Genomic DNA, 23,266 nt, shown 5'->3' on the forward strand with positions numbered 1-23,266 from the left:
CCTTTCCATTACATTAAGGAAAGCTGCCCAGTGAGGAGGGGAAGGAAGATAGATTTAAAAAATAATCTGAAATCCTTGTAGCATAAGTGAGGTCTTCTGTTTTGGAGAGAGTTTTGGCTCTTCCAGTTCCCCATACAATTGTGAGGATTTGTCTGCATGTGCTGGCTGATTGACTGAAAGATCTCCTTCTCAATAAACTGTTAAAAGATCATATGCAAAAGTCTGTCTTGGGGGTTCAGATGAACTGTCTTCACAACAGGAGATTAGGAGATGTTGTGTTGATTTACAATGAGATAAACTGTTGGGCCTTCACTTCAGATACCCACAAGCTCTCCTAATCTGTTATTAACATTATCATCCACATTTTCCACTTATATTTAAACTGAACTCATTGGACTAAGGGTGCTTGTGTTTTGTTTCTCAGGTTGTGGTTTCTCGATCAGGATCATCAACACCTCATGTGAATTTTCGCCTGGATTCCCGCCCTGTGTCTTCAGAAGCGATTGTGGAGCACCCATTAAACCAAAATGGCTACACACTGGTTGTTACTGGAAAGAAGGTAAGCCCCGTTCCCACAGGGAGGTTCCAGGGCTGTAGTTTTTCCTGAGTGGATATTTAAAGCATGTATCATATGACCCTTTTTAAGTTTTGTTTTGGTCTTGGATTCACCTCTCCTTTCTCAGGTTATTTCTTGAGTATTCCAGAGATCTTCTGAAGCCAAGTTAAATTTTTATTTAGGAAGACTGGACCAAAGGGAGGTCCTCCTTGTAATGTGTACTACTCCTTTTGTCCTGTATTTCTCAATGAGAAAAACAAACATGCAGAATGAGAATTACAGTCCTAAGGGCAGACTCTAGTGCAGGCTGGTAAGTCCTGAAATGTACATTGGAATCTGACACCAGCCAGCAATCCCTCTTCCCTGAGAGGAGATGCATCTTGATGCTGAATGATGTGTAAACTTACTTAGAATTTCCCAGGGGTCAAGTGTGTTTTCCAGCAGCTTATATTAAACTCTCTTATGTTTTAAGGGGCGCCTGGGTGGCTTGGTCGGTTAAGCGTCCGACTTCGGCTCAGGTCATGATCTCACGGCCCGTGAGTTTGAGCCCCGCGTCGGGCTCTGTGCTGACCGCTCAGAGCCTGCAGCCTGTTTCAGATTCTGTGTCTCCCTCTGTCTCTGCCCCTCCCCTGTTCATGCTGTCTCTCTCTGTCTCAAAAATAAATAAACGTTGAAAAAAAAATAAATAAACAAATAAATAAATGAACTCTCTTATGTTTTAAAATCACACTTCAGATAGAGCAGAATGTCCCTACTAAATAAAACTTCTAACATTGCATGACAGTACTTATGTTCCCTGGACAGTAATGGTAATGTTTATCACATATGTGCCAACAATAGAAGAAAGGAAGGAATTTGGTTTTTTGATTTAAATCACTTAACCATTATTATATTACATGTTTTTTACACATTGGTGCTGTCTCTAGTAGACTCTATACGATTATAGTTACATATATATTTGGGGTATTTACTTTTCATTTAACAAACCAATAAAAAACCTCTCTGGAAGCTCTTTCCAACACTTTTCTTCACAGATCACCAAGATCCCACTGAATGGCTTAGGCTGTGAACATTTCCAGTCCTGCAGTCAGTGTCTTTCTGCCCCTCCCTTTGTGCAGTGTGGCTGGTGCCACGATAAATGTGTGCAACTGGAGGAATGCCCCAGTGGAACATGGACTCAAGAGATCTGTCTGCCTACAATCTATGAGGTAGGAATCTGTCAGCTCTCATGTATGTTTTTTGGTAAACATAAATCCCACTGATGAAAAAATTCCGAACTCAGTTTATTCATTTGGCTGTGAGACACCAGTGAAAACACCATCTCCCTCCAAGGTTTTCCTTCAAGGTAGCATTTGGGCACATCACCCTGAGACCTGTACCTGAAGTGCTTGCTTCACACTCCCTAAGTAGTTCTCTCCTTGAGCAGTTGCTCTCCTTTAGTGCTTTGTGAATAAAAGAATGGTGGCTAGTGAGCAGCATGGCTCCCCATTTCCTTACCCTGGGACTTTTCCCTCCTGACTCATTTGACTCAGTGGTTTCCTCACCACCTACTTAATCTACCAGGTGCCCAGAAATGAGCCTCCATCACACACAGAGATCTGCTCATAGAATAACCCAGAATCTTAAGCTGAGCCATGCAAGCTAGGGATGCCAGCCATGCAGGAGCAGATAGGACAGAAAGTTTCTTCCTGTCTGATGCATAGATGGTGGCCTTGTCTCATCACACATAAGACTGGAGGTTACCGGGGTGCCTAGTGGCTCAGTCAATTAAGTATCCATAACTCTTGATTTCCGCTCAGGTCATGATCTCACAGTTTTGGGGATTGAGCCCTGCATGGGGGTCTGTGCTGACAGCACGGAGCCTGCTTCAGATTCTCTCTCCCTCTGTCTCTTCCCCTCCCCCGCTCGTGCTCGCTCTCTTTCTCTCTCTCTCTGTCTCTGTCTCTCTCTCTCTTTCTCTCAAAGTAAATAAACAAAAAAAAAAAAAAAAGACTAGAGGTTACCCCCAGGACAATATGGGAGGCAAGTAGTCATTGAACACTCACGGGTAGCTAACTCTCTCAAAGTTCCTAGAAGAACAGTATAGGTACAGCTGATGACTATACTAACATCTATACTCTGTGAGCCATTTCATTCTTTAATTCATTCCAAAAATATTTATTGAATACAAACCATTCTTCTAGACATTAAGGAGGCACTCTTCTAGACATTAAGGAAATGTAGATGAACAAGACAAAAGTGCCTCCTAGAAAACTTAGCTTCTACTGATGAACTCAATTGACATTGTAGCCATGCTCTCTAGCTCTTTGCTGCCTTGTTTAAGCATATGTTTGGCACTATGAAAATCGTCATGGCATTTTTTTAAATGTCTTCGTCCAAATATATTTTGCTTGAAAATAATTTTCTGGTGAGGACCCGATATGTATTTTCCCTGTCCACATATAGAACAGTTGAACTTTAGTAAATGATTCTTGTGAAAGGTTCAAGTTAAAGGTCTCGGTCTCCTGGTGCTAAGCCCAAGTAAACAAAGTGTGCAAGTCAGAACGAGAACCCCCCCCCCCCCCGCTGAAGTGCATGGCTGTTTTCATTTAGTTACGGTTTGAGGCAAGATTTGTGCAGGGTGACTGGGTTTTAAACCAAATTATTTTCTGTTAGGTGAGACACAGTTATTAAGATTTAGTTTGATCAGTCAGGAATAAACTAGAAGATAGTAAGAAAACAAACTTAAATCTACATGCACTCTTTCTGTTGTTGTTGTTTAGTGTATTTGTAAAACCACATGCAATGTTATACTTTTTTAAACACACAGCCTTGGCAATTTGAGACACTAGAAATCTGAACTCAGCAACTCCATGAAAGAGATATGGGAAGAGTATATGTGATGTGTGTGTGTGTGTGTGTGTGTGTGTGTACATGCAACTGAATTACACCAATTTCATTTCTTCAAAAGTAGCCAAACTGGTGTTTTAAATACAGAACATGGAGAACCTGTATAAGTAGAACATTTAATTTTGACCAATGTTCTTCCTTTTATGACTCATGAAAGCCATATTAAAATGGTGTTTTAAAATGACTAAATATCTTAGAATTTTCTGGAACCAGAGAATCTCTGACAGTGTTTAAATCTCCCTCCTCTCTCTCCTTTCCTAACTCCACCTTTCTGTAGTTGGTGATTTTTAAAAGGTTGCATTGCATCATGCACAAGTCAGTGAGGCTTTGGGCTGTATGGTTAGGAGGAAAGTAGTGCAGCTGAGTCCATAAATCCTTTTCAGTTCATAGTTGTTAGGAAGATTTCATGCTGCACTAGACCGTGACAGTTAGCATTCTTACTGCAAAAAATAAGACAGATTATTCATCTATTTCTTATCTGTCTTAAATACTATGGACACAAAACCCAACTAGTGTATTGTTTTACTTTCCAATAAATGTAAGTTAACCTGCTTTTCAAGGTACGTGATGTTCAGTGGCTGAAATTCTTTGCACTTCCACATATGAGAGATTTCAGGATTGCAAACCCATTATTTTGTTTCACACATGTTATCTGATCTCATACTTAAAGAGCAAAGAGAAATGTTTCAGAAAAGGAAAAGCACTTTCCAATGTATTCTGAATTTATTAAGATAAAATTGTCATATCTTATAGGATTGAATTCAATCCCAGTGAGACAATAAAACTATTAATTGATCAGAAGATTCAGATAAGAAGCAACAGCAATATCTTATGGGGCAGGGGGGTCATTCAGGCAAAACACTACCACCACTGTATTTGTGACTTTTTAAGTACTAAAGAGGCAAATTCTAATTTTCCAGGAAGGGTTTGTTGTTGTTTTAGTGTTCTCTTGTATTATCTTGATAGGTTTTGAAAATGTGATCATTTAAATCATTTCCACCTGTTGAAAGGGCACCAGCTGCTTTTGTGGCTGTTCTCCCCTGTCCAGACAGGTGGGAGATCTGCGTCTGTGGCTTTATGCTGGACACTCCTTTCCTTCCCACAGAGTTTCCCTGCCCTTTAGGATAACTCAGAGTTTGCCAGCTCATTGTTGGTTCTGTCCAAGGGTGTGTTGTCCAAAACCACTTCCTTCCTTTTCCCCTGGAAGATTGAACATTACCCCATAAACTAAGGGGGAAATGCTCGCATACTCCACTCTAGCATCTCAGCCCAGGGAAGAAAGCTAAGTTCAGCTGGCCTTTCAAATCCTGATCTACCATCTAGCAGACATTTTTGTAATATTCATTTCTGTTTGCCAGTATACCAGCTGAACAACTTTCATTGTGTTTTCCAAATCATCACCCATTCCATTCCAAGTGATGATGTATGTAGATGACAGAGTTCAGTTTTTACATAGAAAGGGGGGATCTGGGCAGCAGGATCAGGCCAACATCAGCCTTAGACAGCTGTTTTCTATGGGGAAGCCTCCTCCTTAAACAAGGGAAAGGCAGCTGTGTGGCTGCTTCAGGCTGAAGAGAGTCCGGAAGGGTTAGGTGTCTTGTTCTCTCCTACTGGATTTCTAACATAATAATAAATTTTTTTCTAGCAGTTCTTATTTGACTAGACATGGGCGAGGTAAGTTTTCATGAAAGGCACAACTGTGTAATGGATTTTATGGGTAAAATAGCTATCATAAAAGCATTAAGCTAAGACTTTAAAGAGGTTTGGTAACAAGGGTAAGTTAAGACTTTGGTTTGCGATTATTTACTTGGGATGAATGGGAATGTTTGCAAATTTGAATTTTGCTAAAAGCCCTTCTAAATTGTGAAAGAATCACTTTTAGACTTTTACTAACTGGTCTTTAGCAAACACTTTTACTGGTTTTTGAGTTGTTTCTATGGTGGTGCTATGTTTTCCCACCATTGTACTTTTCCAGCACAATTTACAATATGTCCTCCCCAAAAGAGCATTTCCTTTCTCAATTGTCACAAAGCTGCTGAGGAGAAGCTTATTTTTAACTTAGAAATTTGTTTTGTTTTAATAGTTTTAGCCTAAGAACAGTTGTCTTGTAGACTTCATAAGCACCTACTGCTATCTTATATCGCAGTTGCCAAAGTTTTGGTAATGAACTCATGTTTTACTTTCAACACACCAAAAGTGAGCCTGCAATAATAAAATGAATGTATGTATTTAACATAGAACATGGGAGAGAAAAAAGTCAGCTCTAGAAATGAGATGTAAAATAATGCCAAGAGAGATAATTAGAAACATTGCTACAATACAGATTACATTTGGGGCTCTCTCTAGTTTTTTTTTTTTATATCTATTTCTAATAGAAATAATATATTTATTTAAAATTATATCATTTTTTAAAAGCTGGGTGTGTCAACTAACCAGCTTGTCTATAGAAAATAGTGACCATATTTAAAGGAGAAAAGAAAAATTCCAAATCAGTAATAAATGTGAATTAACAAGTACAAAGAAATAGATTCACTTATTCATTTGTTAGTGCTTGGCACATAGCAAATAATTTATAATGAATAATGAATGAGTGAATGCCAGATATATATTGAATACCATCTTTGTGTTTGGTCTTATGATAGCTGCTGGATGCAATTATGAAAACACTGGACACCAAGAGGTGTTTTTACTGTGTGAATTTCTTCTCTGGGTGGGAGTACCATAGCACAAGACTATAGCAAACACCCAGCTGGTGCATGGAGCAAGGCACTTATTGGTGCTTGGCTTCTAGGGCACATGAAGGATTTTTGATCAGAGTTTGATCTGGAGGCCCATGAAGGAGTTATAATGAGAGTTACAAACATGTAAAAGTCTGGGCCCAAACTGTGTCTATTCCAACCTAGAAGATTACTAGATGAATTCACTTCAGAGTGACCCACAAAGACCCTTAATTTCCATCCAGGCTGAATCTGCTTTCTGTCCCATCTCTGGATCTCCTGAAAACAGCTTTTATTCATCAGCATGTTAGGTAATTTTCATATTTGTTCCAGATTCCGTGAAATTTGTGACACTTTTTCAGTTTTGTTTTTTTGTTTTGTTTTTTTAGATAGTGGCAGGATAGAAGAATTTTAGACTGAGGATATATATTTTGTTTGTTTTGCACACAAATGAAGGATAATGTCTTGAATGTTTTTTTAAGTTTTCGGTTGTCCTTGTAGGTTTTCCCAACCAGTGCACCCCTGGAAGGAGGAACGATGCTCACTGTGTGTGGCTGGGACTTTGGATTCAGGAGGAATAATAAATTTGATTTAAAGAAAACTAGAGTTTTCCTTGGAAATGAGAGCTGCACTTTGACCTTAAGTGAGAGCACAACAAATATGTAAGGATCTTAAAATGTTTTGCTGGGGTGTGGTTGGAAAACAGGTTGTGTTTCAGGATGAATGCTTGTAAAATTATCCCAAAAGTCCATGTCTTGAGTTAAAAAAGGGTCTTGAGGGGCGCCTGGGTGGCGCAGTCGGTTAAGCGTCCGACTTCAGCCAGGTCACGATCTCGCGGTCCGGGAGTTCGAGCCCCGCGTCAGGCTCTGGGCTGACGGCTCAGAGCCTGGAGCCTGTTTCCGATTCTGTGTCTCCCTCTCTCTCTGCCCCTCCCCCATTCATGCTCTGTCTCTCTCTGTCCCAAAAATAAATAAACGTTGAAAAAAAAAAAAATTAAAAAAAAAAAAAAAAAAAGGGTCTTGGCCTTGTAACATCCCTAGTGGAACTGTTTTGTTTTTAATCCTATTTACTTACCAGGATTAATAAAGAAGAAAGGTGACATTACCTAGTAAAGAAGAATCCAGCATCTGGGAGTTTTGAAACCATTTTTGTTACATTTCTTCAGAAATTGTTTGGGTAGATTTGAAAGAACAGCACTGGCTAGCGTTGCTCCATCTTTAAAGTCTTCAAATATAGAGTCTCCAATGGCTTTTTCTATAAAAATCAGTAAACAGCTCAATATAGACCCTCTCTTCTAAATTCACTTTCTAAACCTCAGAAATGTAGTGAAGCAGCTCAGTCATATTTTTGAGAATTCTTTCTTTCTTTCTTTCTTTCTTCCTTTCTTTCTTTCTTTGATGCATTTAAATTTATCTTCAGTTGATATTTATTGGTACTGTAATGGAAAGGTATCTCATTTAGCCATTCCCAAATCCCAGGAGATAGCAATACCAGACCTGTTTTACAAAGGTGGGACCTGAAGTTCAGAAAGGTGGAGTGTAGTTTAGCAGAGGCAATCCAGAGAATAAGAGCTTAATAGGCCTTCTAACTCAACTCTCCTGATCCAAGATACATCCTTCTTCTGCCATTTTCTACATGTACCTTCTATCAAATGTAAATCCCATAATGAACAGAGAATCCAGAAGTTTTTAGTTATCATTTAGTAATAACAATCAAACATTTCAAGTTTTATGGTTGAAACTATCCTATCAAGTGATTATTTTATACCTTGTAGAATTTCTTCCAGGGCACAGAGGTCTAAGTCTACTCATTTACTGAAACCAAAACGTCAAGTAATGTCATACTTGTTAATGGAAAAACAAATCCATTCTAGAAATCTTCCTTGTAAGTTCTTACTCCTTGCATTATATATTATAACCTGTAAAAGTGAAACATAATTCATTTTCTTCTTTGAATAGTTGTTTAACAAAAAAAATCATATTTATACTTTTTCAAGACTATAACATTATTAATTCAAAAAGAATTATATGGAGGGGCACCTAGGTGGCTCAGTCAGTTAAGCATCCAACTCTTGATTTTGGCTCAGGTCATGAGATCATGGTTTGTGAGATCACTCCAGCACAGAGACTGCTTGGGATTCTCTCTCTGCCTTTCCCCTGCTTGTGCACTCTTTCTCTCTCTCTCTCAAAATAAATAAATGTTTTATTTTATTTTATTTTTTTTAATATTAAAAAAAATAATTCTATGGAAAGTCTGTCACAATTTCATTATTTTTAAAATAATTTAAATACACACATGATACGTGTAATTACAGAAATGTGCCTGTTGACATTCTTTAATGAAGAGATTTGGTTTATTTATTATTATCCCATTGTTTCATATGCTGTTGAAATATTTATCTTAAGAATACCAAACATTATGCCTACAATTTTAGAGGATTACACTTAGATTATTATGAATTTTTCAGTTGGTGAGGTCTGCACAGATGAGATTTAACTGTTGCTGTTTTGTCTGTGTGAAGTGTAATAGTACAGAACTAGAAATATACAATTTTTAGCCCTAATGCTTACCACAAAACTCTACTTGCTATTCAGAGTATCCAGCTCATCATAATTTAGAGCTAATGTTCCTTCATATAAAACAGCCAAACCAGAAAAAGCCTTTGGATTTGCAACATATTAAACTTTGGGTTTTTTTCAGGTTGAAATGCACAGTTGGTCCTGCAGTGAATGAGCATTTCAATATATCCATAATTATTTCAAACGGGCGAGGGACAGCACAATACAGTACATTTTCCTATGTGGTAAGTCTAAGCACTACAGTACTCATGAACTAGGATATTTGGTACCAAATTTGTTTAGTTATAAAGTCAACAAGTTACTTTGTTTTGTTTTGTTTTTATTTCCCATCCAGGATCCTGTAATAACAAGTATTTTTCCAAGTTATGGTCCTAAGACCGGTGGCACCTTGCTTACTTTAACTGGAAAGTACCTTAACAGTGGGAATTCTAGACACATTTCAATTGGTGGGAAAACGTGTACTTTAAAAAGGTGTTGTGAATTTACTTTTTGTTGTATCAGTTAAGTAGGATTAGTATCTGTACCTAACAAATCAAGAAGAGATTGTTTTGTTTGGTTTTTTTTGTGGAGGAAAATCAAGATGCATATTATTTACTCCCATACTGACAAAATTTCTTTTCCCATATCCATCTACCTTTTTGCTGACTTTTTTACCCTTCCATTATGTTTATTAATTCCACTTTTAAGTTTCATCTTCCCATCTACCTTCTCTACTGTTACATTACATCTTAGTATCCTAGCTATGCTGTGAGCTGTGAGATTCTGGTAATTGACAGTAAATTAAAATAAACATTTCCATCAATATTTACAATTAGATTAAATCACTTTGGGGAGGTGAGAAACATGGGGGAGATTGGGTTTAGAAAGAAGTTATGTTTCTGATTCTTAGAGGTGAAAGAGCTCAGTTTAATCAAGTACCAAAAAGATACTTTAAAAATTGCTTAAAATCCCAAATGTTCTGAAGTCAAAGATGGCTTGTCTATAACAAGGCTGAGTTTGGGATCCAGTCAAATGTAAATAGGCTGCATTGGAAAGAACTTTTTTCTAGACACATCTGGAAATTCTCATTTAGGAGCCATTGCGTGATATACTTTTGTGCATATAATTCTAAAATATGTATATCTAATAGCTAAGGTCAATTTTCTTAATTTTTTTTGTTCAGTGTGTCAGATAGTATTCTCGAATGTTATACCCCAGCTCAAACCATTCCAACTGAGTTTCCTATTAAATTGAAAATTGACTTAGCCAACCGAGAGATGAACAGTTTCAGTTACCAGGAAGACCCCATTGTCTATGCAATTCATCCAACCAAATCTTTTATTAGGTAAGTAAAAGCTTCTGATGGGTGTAAGAAAATAATGAACATATGGATGATTTGTCTGTCAAATAGTCAAGAGGAACTGCAGTTTTATCTCTGGCTTTGATGCGGTTGCATTTCTTTTAAAGGCTGCCTTTCCAATTCAGGAGTGAAAACTACATTCAGGTTCTGAGTACAATTTAATTTTATCATTGCTAGGTTCATGCCAAGAAACATTTTATCCTACTCTATTACGTTTTAAATGGATTTCAGTGAAATAGTTCAATGTGGCACCATAGTATTTATGCACTTATATACATGTCAATTCTGTACTAACTTCAGTGCCCAAAAGTAGAATTACCTTTTTTTCTTTCCATTCTTCAGTGTTTTTTTGCTCTGCCTACTTTAGATATAGCTTTTCCCTACACTAGATTACCTTTGAATCAGTATCTCATTGGATCCAGTTCAGTCTGCCTTGTTTCCATTAATTCTGCCAGTCTGACACAATAAAGTTCGTTTTTCTTTGATTTATTTTTAAGAGAGAGAAAAAAATATTTCTTTTGCATACTTTGTGGCTAAAAAGAAAAATGCATTTCTTCAACTGATGAAATAGGAATTTTTAAAAATATTTTCAAGTTAAATAAGTTGTTTCCAAAGAAGAGTTACCACTGAACCTCTATTTGACTTTGGTTCTGACTATATCTTGCAGTCACTACATGTGATTTAATTTAACTTATTTCTTAAAATATTTGGTAGAGAAAGAACCTCTCCTTATTGCTGTGTTTATTTTATTTATTTATTTATTTATTTATTTATTTATTTATTTATTTATTTATTTTGAGAAAGAGTGTGAGTGCTTACATGTAAGCAGAGGAAGGGCAGAGAGAAAAAAAGAGAATCTTGAGAGGTTCCACACTCTCAAGTGTGGATCCCAACACGGGGCTTGATCTCACGAACCATGATAGCACAACCTGAGCTGAAACCAAGAGTTGGAATGCTTAACTGACTGAGCTACCCAGGTACCCCTCAATATTGCTGTTTTTCTACTTTATTTTTCAGTGGTGGGAGCACCATAACAGCTGTTGGGAAAAACCTGAATTCAGTTAGTGTCCTAAGGATGGTAATAAGTGTACATGAAACAAGAAGGAACTTTACAGTGGTAAGTCCTTTGAGTGATGGTTGTACTTAAAGCTGTGCATCTCTTCCTTTACCACTGGTTTTCAGTGTGCAGAGGACATTTGGGTTTTGCTTCTGATTGCTAGTTCCCTTCCTTGCAGCACAGGTCAAATAGTATATTTTATTCAACAACTAAAATTATGTTGTCTCAGCCTAACATTGTAAAATGCACATATACATACAAAATGCTTAGACACAAATGATGAGTACCAACTTGAGGCAGTGTTTTTAAAGATAGTACAGATGGAAACTACGTCATTCCCTGTCTTAGTTCAGGCTGCTATAATAAAAACCCCATAGACTGGGTGGCTTAAACAACAAACATTTATTTCTCGCAGTTCCAAAGGCTGGAAAATCCAAGATCAAGGTGTCTGGTAAGGGCACTGTTTCTGATTTGCAGAAGACCATCTTCTCATTGTATCCTCACATGGCAGAGAGTGAAAGAGGAAGCAAGCTCTCTGTGTCTCTTCTTATAAGGGCGCTAATTTCTTCATAAGAACTCCACTAATTACCTTCCCGAGGCCCCATCTCCAACTACCATCATGCTGAGGATTAGGATTACAACATGTGAATTTGGGAGGGGCATAAACAGTCCATAGAATTCCTCTATCTCCCCCTTTTTTTAATGCAGCAGAGGACATTACCCCTATTATCCCTTTTGCTGTAATCTTGCAGCAGCATCCTTGTCTAAGTGGCAGGCACACGTATGTATGTTCTTACATCCCAGTGTAAGAACGGTGTTCTTACTGTTCTTCTTGTCCCTTTGTTAGCATGTTATCAAGTAATGAGAAGGACCATTAGACTGATGTCCTAGACCGTTTGTTGCTTGGTATTTCTCTACCTTCCCTCCTTTTGTTTGCAAGGTCAGTCAAAATTTAACTGAATGCCTCCTTCAAAGTGACCTATTTTGTGGTCTAACAATTTATATAGATCATATTAAAGTGGCAGTTTTCATTTAGACTTTAGGAAGGTTGGAGTTATTTACAAAGATTTCATATTTTTGTTGACATTTTTCTCTAATGTCAGATACCATAATCTAGTTGGACTTGTGCACTCAACTAAAAATGAAAGTTCTAAGTGCCCTCTCTCAAGCAGGGTCTTGATTGGGCAGGTGATAGATTGAATTATAGCACTTTCTTTTCTATTCACCATCCAATATTTCTTGAAGACTAAGGCCACAGTGTTCTTTAATTACAAAAACCAATTTGGGGCTAAAAATGTCAAGCCAAATCACCAAACAATAGGGTCACCTCCAATGAGATTTTTCTTGACCTTCTCAATCAGCCACATTGCATCACCTCTAAAGAGTATTATTAGATTTTTATCATATTCCTGAGAGATTGTACTCCAGGGAGTCACCGTATGAAGTAGAGAGCTTTAAAACCAATCCCCACACATGGCCACAAACAAAGTTAGAATACCACTGCTATTAATTTAAGGAACATCACTTCTTCACAGCCAAACAGAACAATTTTTCATTAACCAAATAAGAATACCCTTTTTTGGTGTTGGCATGGGACTCTTTAGAAATCTGAGAAATGATTAGCAATATCTAATTTATGGTGAGCCTAGGTTATTAAAATAATGGCTAAATTTCCTTCTCCCTCACCAGCATTATGATGACATGTAGAACACCTTTTGGCTTTATTCATTCATTTGTAATCAACTTTTTAATTTATTTAAAAATCTCCTAGGCATGAGACATAAGAGTTCCATAACCCTAGGAAGATTCAAATAATGGTAGAAGATAAAAATCTTATCTCTACATATCTGAAAATATAAACTTCTATTGTTTTAGCCACAAACATATTAGCACAATAGAACTCTGCATTAGAATTGGACAAGAATGAAGAATTCTACTTGACTGTTGTTTATTGAGAACTACTTCATAAAGAAATGTGTGTTCTTCTGTGTTCCTTGGTGCTTATAGAATTTGAAGCTGAGTGTGATGAATTGAACCCATTTATTATTTAACAAATAAAAACTCTTGGCCAGGTCTGATTTCAGTATACTGATCTAGCCATGATAATTTTTAAGTTCAACATACTCTAATCTTTTAAAATAAAAATACTAACCACCTCCTTAACAAAATTAATATTAATACACATAATATCCCAGAAGCCAGCAGTTTATTATATAGTTTTCAAATTTCTTGTTGTTAATAGAGAATTATTGTGCTGGCAGTAACACTGTTCATTTCCATTTTTCAAGACGATAGGAATAAATAGCTTTTGGCATTATAATATGAATTTGATATAAAACTAACATTTTATTTCTATTATATCTATGTATCTGTTTTCTTTATCTGCTTACAGCATACATTTTAAAATGTAGGATAATTTTTTTTCATTATTTTTAAAAGAAAGTATCAAATACTAAATTTTGCTTGTGCTTTTTATGTATATCCTGAGTCCTTTTTCTATTGTGGGCATAAGTAATTGTTTTATCTCCAACTCTACTTGTCAAAGAAAAGGAAATCTAAGGATGTTGTTGCTTGTTTGTCTTTTCCTTGGGGAAAAAATACAACCATTTAACCTCAAATGTGCCACTTTGTGTTGCTGGTTTAGTTTAAGCACAATAAAGAGGAAACCACATTTTCCAAACTTCCATAAATCAGAATTCCAAAGGGGAAGATTTGAAATGAGAGATGAAAGCACATGAAATAATAATAGCAGAGACTTTGTAAAATAGTGTAGGAAAAAATCTACCAATATAGAATACATATAGAGAGAGAGCAAGAAGCCATATCGCATGGGAATTAAGTCAGTGAAGTTGAGCCAGTGACCTAGGACTTATGTTCCCACTTTGCCCCTCAGAGTTGTGTGACCTCGTCTAATGACACTAGCTCAAAAGCTTAGTCTCTTCATCTTGTAAACTGTGGGTAATCATAGCACCTCTCAGAACCGTGAGAATTAAATGAGACCTGCCTGTAAAGTATTTTGCATAGAACCTGACACTCAGAAATTGAGGCTTAAAACACATCAAACAGATGACCCGACTACACAGCTAATTATAATGTCAGCAGTATGGTGCTTGGTAGTTGACGACAACATACTTTATACCATGTAGTATCACACACTTTAATTTCAATTCTTACTTCAGAAAACTGAGTCTCCTAGCAAGGGCTTTGCCCTGATTCTCATGGCTTATTTTAAAGGTCTGATGTGAATCAAGGACTTCTCACCACACAAAGTCCAGCTCTCACTGTCCCATAGCTGTTTCATAAATGAAGAGGCAGTCCCTTCAGGTGACTGTCTTGTCATCTTAAGGAAAATAAAAGTGACAGAGGGAGAGCCAGCTTCAGATCCATATAGCTTATTCAAGGCAAATGAAGTTCTGCATTCCTTTAAAGACGGTGTTATTTGGATAATATTGTATCTATCATACTTTCCGAAATGTGTTCTTTAACATTAGGAAGTTAAATGCGGATTTTTTTTTTCAAAAATTACATATTTTCAATTGATTGTCTAAAACAATGAAATGTGGAAGTTGCTATTGATGTTGTTTGGCTGTATTCTGTCTACAGTGGATAATTGTGTCTTACTATAGGCATGTCACCATCGCTCTAATTCAGAGATAATCTGCTGTACAACTCCTTCACTGCAACAGCTGAATCTGCAACTCCCTCTGAAAACCAAAGCCTTTTTCATGTTAGATGGGATCCATTCCAAATACTTTGATCTCATTTATGTACATAATCCTGTGTTTAAGCCTTTTGAAAAGCCAGTGATGATCTCAATAGGCAATGAAAATGTACTGGAAATTAAGGTAAGAAACGCTTAAAGATATTCTCTTAAATCATCAGCTTGAACTTAATTGACTTCATAGCTATATGAATAGAATTTTTGTACTAGGTCATTATCTTATACTACATCAGCAAATATCTAAACTCTGAAAAACAAATCTTTTTAGCATTAAGACTAAAAGGTAAGTGTAATCGTGGACTGCTTTTTAATGAAGCATTTAAAAATTGTTTCTTGTGTGTGTATTAAAAAGTAGCAAATGTGGGACACGATCTGTTAAATAGGCTGCCTGTAATGCATTATCTTGCTGATGTTATACATTTCCCTGGACACCTAAATGTGCTCATTATAATATAAAAGGTAAGAGCTATGAAAGTAAATGCATCAATTGTAGTTCTGTAGTTCCTTAGAATACTGGGAATTTTGTATCTGGGTATGGTCCTCTCTAAACTGATTTCTAAATGAGCTGGATTTCCTCTACCTTAGGAATATATTAGCCTCCAAATGTAATTTAATTGGAGAATAACAGATCGTTGTTTCTAACCCAGCCTCTTGCAACAAAGAACACTAAAGCCCAGAGAGTTTAAGTGGTTTGACAGGTGATGGAACAGTAGCAAAACAAAGACTAGAGTACAGCCCTCTTACATCACTTCAATCATTTTTACTTCAAGTAGTAAGTAATAAAATGGGCAAAATGATCAAGACTTTATCAATAGCCCCAGTCACATTTATCCTTCAACATACTGTTTTAGACATTCAGACTTTTTTCCCTGAAAGATAGCCTGAATGCAAATATGAACAAACACAAAGTAATAGGATAGTTCTTGTTTACATGTAATGTAAGTTACTATAGATCATCTCACCCAAGTAATAATGTATTTCTACCAAAATTTTTCTGCTTTTTCAAAAAGATTTTATCCACAGCCAAATTCATGCACACGTTCCTAGTCATGTAAGTTTACTAACCTTGAATTGTGTTTTATACAATAATTAAGCAAGCCCAGCATGAAATTAAATGGAAGCCTGCTTCAGTGAACAGCATGTTTACCACAGCAAAGTTCTTTCATCTGCTTCTTTAATTAGTTTTAGAGAAGGAGAAAGAGCTTTTATCACTTCTTTTTTTTTTTCAATAAAACTAATCTAGTGTGACCTTTTGCTTTCAGCAATTACTGTGTTTGCCATTTGAAAGATTCCATTTGGTTTTTCTTGATGAAAACAAAGGTTTATTTGCAAATGTTTTTACACCCAGATAAAGACTATTTTTCTGTTCCCGTATCTCTGATGGAAGGATTAGAGATAAATGGTTCTTTATCTGCCCTTCCAAGCATGGTCCTATATGGAAGAGAAAACTTATTTTTCTGTAAATTAAATACCCATTATTCAATGTCCTACAAAATTGTTGGACCTAGAAAAACATGATTTGACATCATCCTCAGCCTTTCAGTGCTATTCCCAACGTGGCCCAAGGGATCTCTGCAAATAGACGCAAAACACTTTCTTTTTTTGCTTACATACAGAATGATTCTTTTCTCTAACAAGTGTATAACATCTGTCATGTCACAGAATGGTAGTCTGGGGAGAGAAGGGGTGGTTAGAAGGGATTATTTAGGTATCATCATTCAGTCTTCTTCCATACTCCATTTTCCTTATATATAAGAGGAAATCTAAGATGGAAGATTTGTGTGACAGCTGTTTAACCCTTTATCAGTTTCTCAAGTTAATCACATTATACCTCTGTCTCACTTGGGACAGAAACAAAGGAAAGCAAAGCATGAGAAAAGAAAGAAAAGGCCCTTCTGGACATGCAGTAGACTGTTTTTATCAAAAGAAAGGATGGCACTTTATTTCATGTTGTGTTTGTCCAATTACCATTCAAAACGTAAGTGTAAAGTAGATTCATATTCCATCAGTGAAAGCTATGGAGAGAATTATGTGTTTAGAGAGAGATTTGCTCCTTATTGCCAGGGAGAGTTCATACTCCTCAAGCAGCCATACATACAAGAATTCCTTGCTAAAAAGAGATTGTGATAGTCTCCAGCCCTACTTGTGGGAACTGCCTCAGTCAGCAGCTGGCCAAATGAGTACACCATGACCAAGAGGGTCAGCCAAGTGTGGATCAATAGAATGTAAGAGAGACCAAGGATCAATCACTCCTAAGAATGAACCAGAAATCCCATCGACGTGGGAAGTAGTTTAGGGCCAAGGTTTCAAGTTAGCCAGGACCAGTTGTGGACAGTGGTCATCAAAAGTAGACCTGTCTCCTTTGGAATACATACCAGGGCACAACATTTATGTCAACAGTAACTCACAAATTTAGTGAAAGATTAGTTAATACATTACTTTGACATATATTATTTCATTTCAGAGTCACATAGACCTGTGAGGTTTAGAGGTCCAGTGACGATTATCCCCATTTATAGATAAGTAAACATAGGTTTAGAAGATTAGGTGATTTGTTGTGGGCCACCTAAGGAGCAAATAGCAGAACTAGGATTCACACTCAAGTCTCTTGATTTCAAATTTCGTCTTTCCACTAGATTTCAATGCTTTTCACATCAACTTTCATTTAATGTATACCAACATACCTTTCATAATAGAGAAACTTTTCTATTATATGGTTTGTAGATATCTATACAGTTCCTAAGATGAAATAACCCTAGACTCTTCAAACAGAATTGATTTTTTACATATTTGTGAAGAAATTCTTTATTTTCCCTAATTATCTTATTATACGACTTTTTGTGCAAAAGTATATTTTATGGAAAGTCGAGAAGCACAGTATGTAATGCTGGAACAAAGTCTGTCTGACACTGACCTGAGGTTTATGTTATTTTGGAGCATATTGATATATATGGCCACAGCGATGCTTCAGAAGTCCAGTCTGGAGAAGCCAGCTAAAACAGGAAAAGGAGGACAGGAAGATCAGAGGTTTTACAGTGCCCCAACTAGCTAATGAAGAAACCATTTTAATTTTGGTTCGTGCAGCTTTCCCCAAATGACCAGGAACCTTCTTCTGCAAATGTCTGTTAACATCCTCTGGAACTCAGTTTTTAAGCCTCTATCAAGGTTCTTTGGCCTCGTCCCTAAGCTGAGGGACTCCTATCCTCTGGATGAAGGAGGGATGAAATCTCCCCCTTCCTACCCCTATCTCCCCCAGTTCACTGATTTTCTCTTGCCAAGCTTCCTGGACCATTGCCTCTCGGGGCCCAGCCTGCACCTCACTGCTTTAGCTGTCTTTCCCAGACTCAATCTTGTGGCCACCTGGATGTGTGAAATCTTGTAAGATCCCTCCTGCTACAATGCTATTTTTCAAATTTTACATACTGCTGCTCCCATCTGTTGTGTTCTGTAACCAGCTCAGACATGGATCCCGAGGCCTGAATCCTAGATGGAAACACTGTGTCACACCTGGCCAGAGTTGAAGAGGAAAGGAATAAGGAACATCCTAATATAACACATTAGGAGTAATTACTTTTCACTTTAGAAATGTATTTATTTTAACATTACAGTGAAAAGAAAAACTTCTTGTTTATCTTTATATTCTCAGTAACTGGACATGTGTCTAACACACAGCAGATGATAGGTAGAATTTGTATCAAATGGAATTGATTTGCTTCATAACCTAGTCCCTTCTTGAACCTTAGATCTCAATATGTAAAGCTAGAATGACAATAACACCTACCTCAGTGGGGCTGTCTTTACAAGATAAAATGAGATAATTATAATTCTAAATTGTTCTATATGTATAGGGAATTAAAAACCAGAAAGTTTTTTCCTGTGCTGCTTTATTTAAAAGAATATATTACCATTTTAATGACTGAAGACCTGGGCCAAATTTATAAATATGTTCTTCTATTTCATAATAGTTAATATTAAATAATAAAAAGCAAATAATAAAAATTCTAAACATATGCATTTTTCCCATAACTCCATAAAGCTATGTTTATTTTAAATGACAAAAAGTACCCTATACTTTTTTTTTTTCTGACTTGGGCCCATCTGCATATAGTAGTGGACTGCCAGTATCACTTTTCTTGGATTATAGACTTTTAAAACAATTGCACATACAAAGCTGATAATAATTACTTGTATGTCACTATTTATTGTATGTTCCTTACTAGGCACAAATGGAAAGGGGTTCAGTGTTTAGCTGAATGGTCTGTTTTTGTTTTAGAGAAACCTTTATGCAACATCCAAGGAGAGCCTGTGCCTAAAAGGAGCATTTGGAGTTCAAATGTAGTGTGTTCATCCCTTCCCCCAGCCTTCATTATTATCTAAGCAAGCAAGACACATTTTAGTCATTCCCTCATAAATCAAGCCCTTCAGCTCTTTAATCTCTTTTCTTTGTCATTCCCTGAATTCCCTCCAATATGTGAGTGAGTGCCTTACCCCTCCTCAGACCTAACCAACAAGTTGTCATTTGAAGCCCCAAAGTGACCTGTTAGATTTATGTGCTTTTATGTTGAATTGCCCTGTGTGGCTGACCTGGTTCAATGGCATACACACACTGCCTCTAGAAATATCTAGAAAATAGAAGCATACGGTTTGTCTCTATCCCATTTTATCTTAGAATCCAGATTTATGTTAGAAAAAAGTATTTCCTTCCATCTTCTTTTCCCAGAATGATTTCTGACCTACCAATCTATTGAGATCCATGTAAGACAATGTACATAAAAGCAGTTTGCCAAGTATTAAAGATCACATAAAACAAAGTAGCAGCATTGTAGTTATTACTGGCTGCTGTTTGTCCATGTTTTGATATATCTCCTTTTTCACTTTTTAATAAATAACTGCACTTATTAAGTCTTGATATGAGAAGTTGTACCTATGTTTTCACTTCTTTTCCAAGGCTAACAATTGGTTTCTTCAACAAAATGTTGGTATTTTTTAAATGCTTTCAGTTAACTAAATATGTCAAGTTTCATATTTTTTTTAAATCCCCATGTAACTATAATTGGTAAGAATAATGTAATCATGCTCTCAAATCATAATGAGGCTCATACAGCATCTCACGGGACATTCTGTAAAAATGAATTTATTTATGTATAAGATTCAGCTGTGAAGAAAGGATGAAAAGAAACCACCCAACTCAAACACAAAAGGAATATATTAACATAGATCAATTAAATCAGAATCTCTGGAGATGGGACCCAGGCATCAGTTATTTTGTAAAGCTCTCAATGTGATTCTAAAAGTGAAGCCCAAGGTTCAGTGTCACTCCATGAGGCAGTGTTAGCACAACTGAATCTCTAAATTACCTCCTTTATGCCAACCATTGATACCCACTAGACTTTAATAAGGTAAATTTGGTTGGAAAGGTGTGAAATAAGAATCTCTCCTTTGCTCTAAAATCCAATTTGATGGGAAAGCTGTAGGGGCTCAGTTCCTAGGGCATGTGACTCTTGATCTCGGGGTTGTAAGTTTGAGGCCCACATTGGGTGTAGAGATTACTTAAAAATAAAATCTTAAAAAACAAAACAAAAAGACTATAATGCTTTGAATCCTAATTAGTGCCCCAAAATGGTCATGCTTTCTTGCAACTATCCAATTCCCATGAAAAGGAATATCATAAAATTATGTGCCTTGGCAAACAACATGGCCTGTGTTTGCAGTATATTTATGTTCTTGCACAATTGTTAGCATTCCTACCAAACTGTGAAGTGTTAACCACCTCCTTTTTTCTCTTTCAGGGAAATGATATTGACCCTGAAGCAGTTAAAGGTGAAGTGTTAAAAGTTGGAAATAAGAGCTGTGAGACTATATACTCAGATTCTGAAGCTGTTTTATGCAAGGTCCCCAATGACCTGCTGAAATTGAACAACGAGCTAAATATAGAGGTGGGATTCCTGCATTCCTCTCATGATGTAAATAAAAATGCCAGTATAATTATGTCACTTGCATGCTTAAAAGAAATCATTAAAGCTCATTTGTGTGTTGGCTTTAGCTCATCAGCTCAGCCTTGATTCTTAGTTGTTATTTTAGAATTAGTGAGTTTTTGTTGCACTGTTTCCTTCCAAGCCTTCAGTGGGTGGATCTCAAAAGTTCTGTCTAGGGGCGCCTGGGTGGCCCAGTCAGTTAAGCATCTAACTTCGGCTCAGATCATAATCTCACGATCTGTGAGTTCGAGCCCCACATCGGGCTCTGTGCTGACAGCTGAGCCTGGAGCCTACTTCAGATTCTGTGCCTCCCTCTCTCTGACCCTCCCCCGTTCATGTTCTGTCTCTGTCTCAAAAATAAATAAACTTTATTTAAAAAAAAAAAAGTCCTGCCTAGCCATAGTCCCTCTCCATCATGCCCCACTTTTGCCAAAATTTATTGTAACTCTCAGGAAGAATAAGAGCACATCCAAGAGTGCCCTACCCCCACTTCTTAGCACCAGGAAGCAAGAGCCAACATCTAGCTGTTCTCCACAGTGATCTCAAATGCATGGACAAAGTAAAATAGGAAATAAACTAACTTCTTTCATGTTGCACCATGCAGCTCACACATTTAAAGTGTACAGTTCAGTGGTTTGGGGTGTATTACATTAATTTTTAAAATTGTGGCCACATGCATGTATCATTTTAACTATTGTTTAGTGTACAACTCAGTGGCATTAATTACATTCACAACATTGTGCAACCATCACCACTGTCTAATTCCAAAACTTTTCCGTCACCCCAAACAGAAACCCTAGAACCATTAAACGGTACCATCACACTCCCTCCTCTTCCCCAGCCCCTGGTAACCTCTAATCTATTTTCTGTCTTTATGAATTTGTCTATTCTAGATATTTCATTTATAAGTGGAATCATACAGTATTTGGTCTTTTGTGGCTGGTTTATTTTATTTAGCATGTTTTCACAATTCATCCATGTTGTAGTATGTGTCAGAACGTCGTTACTCTTTAAGGCTGAATATTCCATTGTATAAATATATCACATTTTGTTTATCCAAGAATGAATGATTTTTAAAGCGTTCCTGAAGTCTTCTAAAAAGTTATGAAATGGTCAGAAGGTTATAAAATGGGAAAGTACAAAAAAATTAGAAAACTTAAAGCTAAATCATGATATCGGAGTTTGAAATTAAAAAGGACCATAAATCCTAAAAATCATACCATGTTAGAGCCAGAAGGATCCTCAAAGGTTTCTTCAGGGTATCAAAACTGAAATAAAAATTTATACAACTTTATTATTCCATATGATTATTATGTCTTAAGGAGAGTCTTCTCTGCCCTCTACCCAACCCATCAGGACAGAATCAGTGTCCTGTTGTCTCTGTTTCTTACTGTTTATTCATATTTCCAGGGTATATTTCACATTATATTATCACTTACCTATGTATTTGTTTCCCTTTCTGGAATTCAGTTCCTCAAGATCAAACTCTTTTTTTATTTATTTTTTTATCCCTAATATCTAGTTATAAGTGTAAACAGCTAAGCATCATATAAGTACTTTAGGAATCAGTAGCCCCTAATTATTTGAACAGAATTATTATCTAAAACAGAATTGAGGAATATCTTATTGCTCTGAAGGTAATTATGCCACTTGTAGAACACTAATAACCAGGTGGTGCTTTGGGTCCAAGGAGACTGTGAGTCAACCTGTGTAGTATATTTTGTATTTATCATTACTAAATTCTGACTTTTCTGTATTTGTCATTTTTAGTGGAAGCAAGCAGTTTCTTCAACCATCCTTGGAAAAGTAATAGTTCAACCAGATCAGAATTTCACAGGATTGATTGTTGGTGTTATCTCAATATCAATAATACTCTTACTATTACTTGGGGTTTTCCTGTGGCTGAAAAAGAGAAAGCAAATTAAAGGTGCATTTTTGTTGTTATTCCTATTTTCTTTAAGAGGTTACCTGAAGTATACAGTCATTACAGTTTAAAATTGCCGTAGATTCATGTGTGTTGTCTTATGTGCAATCCACAAAACCCATGAGTTCTGGTCACTGGGTCAAGGTCTACTGGGACCCATGATAGCCAAATCTTTAACAAGCTCTTTCTCTCTCTCTGTTTTAAGATCTGGGCAGTGAATTAGTTCGCTATGATGCAAGAGTACACACTCCTCATTTGGATAGGCTTGTAAGTGCCCGAAGTGTAAGCCCAACTACAGAAATGGTTTCAAATGAATCTGTAGACTACCGAGCTACTTTTCCAGAAGGTATATTTCAGTTTATCATTCTAAGAAACACCTATACGTATACCTCAGTGGGTTGTGGCATTGTTGTTTATTTTTGCTTTTCCCTTTATATTTTTATTTAAAAAAAAAGAAGCATTTACATCTTCTTTGGCCAGAGAATTAAATTTAATTTGACATAGAATTA

The 23,266-nt window shown here is 36.6% G+C and overlaps 1 protein-coding gene across 2 annotated transcripts in view; it reads left to right on the forward strand.

The window, feature by feature from the left end:
* The window catches only part of MET (MET proto-oncogene, receptor tyrosine kinase), a 114,129-nt gene that overhangs the window by 66,363 nt on the left and 24,500 nt on the right, over positions 1-23,266 (forward strand). Inside the window, exons 4-14 of one of the 2 annotated variants that reach the window (XM_030308280.1) lie at positions 425-559; positions 1,591-1,764; positions 6,664-6,824; positions 8,863-8,965; positions 9,076-9,212; positions 9,904-10,065; positions 11,098-11,197; positions 14,764-14,982; positions 20,648-20,794; positions 22,604-22,760; positions 22,963-23,103. In XM_030308280.1, coding sequence (XP_030164140.1) covers positions 425-559; positions 1,591-1,764; positions 6,664-6,824; positions 8,863-8,965; positions 9,076-9,212; positions 9,904-10,065; positions 11,098-11,197; positions 14,764-14,982; positions 20,648-20,794; positions 22,604-22,760; positions 22,963-23,103 — 1,636 coding nt within the window. The remainder of the gene's footprint in view (positions 1-424; positions 560-1,590; positions 1,765-6,663; positions 6,825-8,862; positions 8,966-9,075; positions 9,213-9,903; positions 10,066-11,097; positions 11,198-14,763; positions 14,983-20,647; positions 20,795-22,603; positions 22,761-22,962; positions 23,104-23,266) is intronic. The other variant, XM_030308281.1, reaches the window with a different exon arrangement.

The sequence above is a fragment of the Lynx canadensis genome, chromosome A2, assembly GCF_007474595.2.
Source record: "Lynx canadensis isolate LIC74 chromosome A2, mLynCan4.pri.v2, whole genome shotgun sequence".
Classification (NCBI taxonomy): Eukaryota; Metazoa; Chordata; class Mammalia; order Carnivora; family Felidae; genus Lynx; species Lynx canadensis.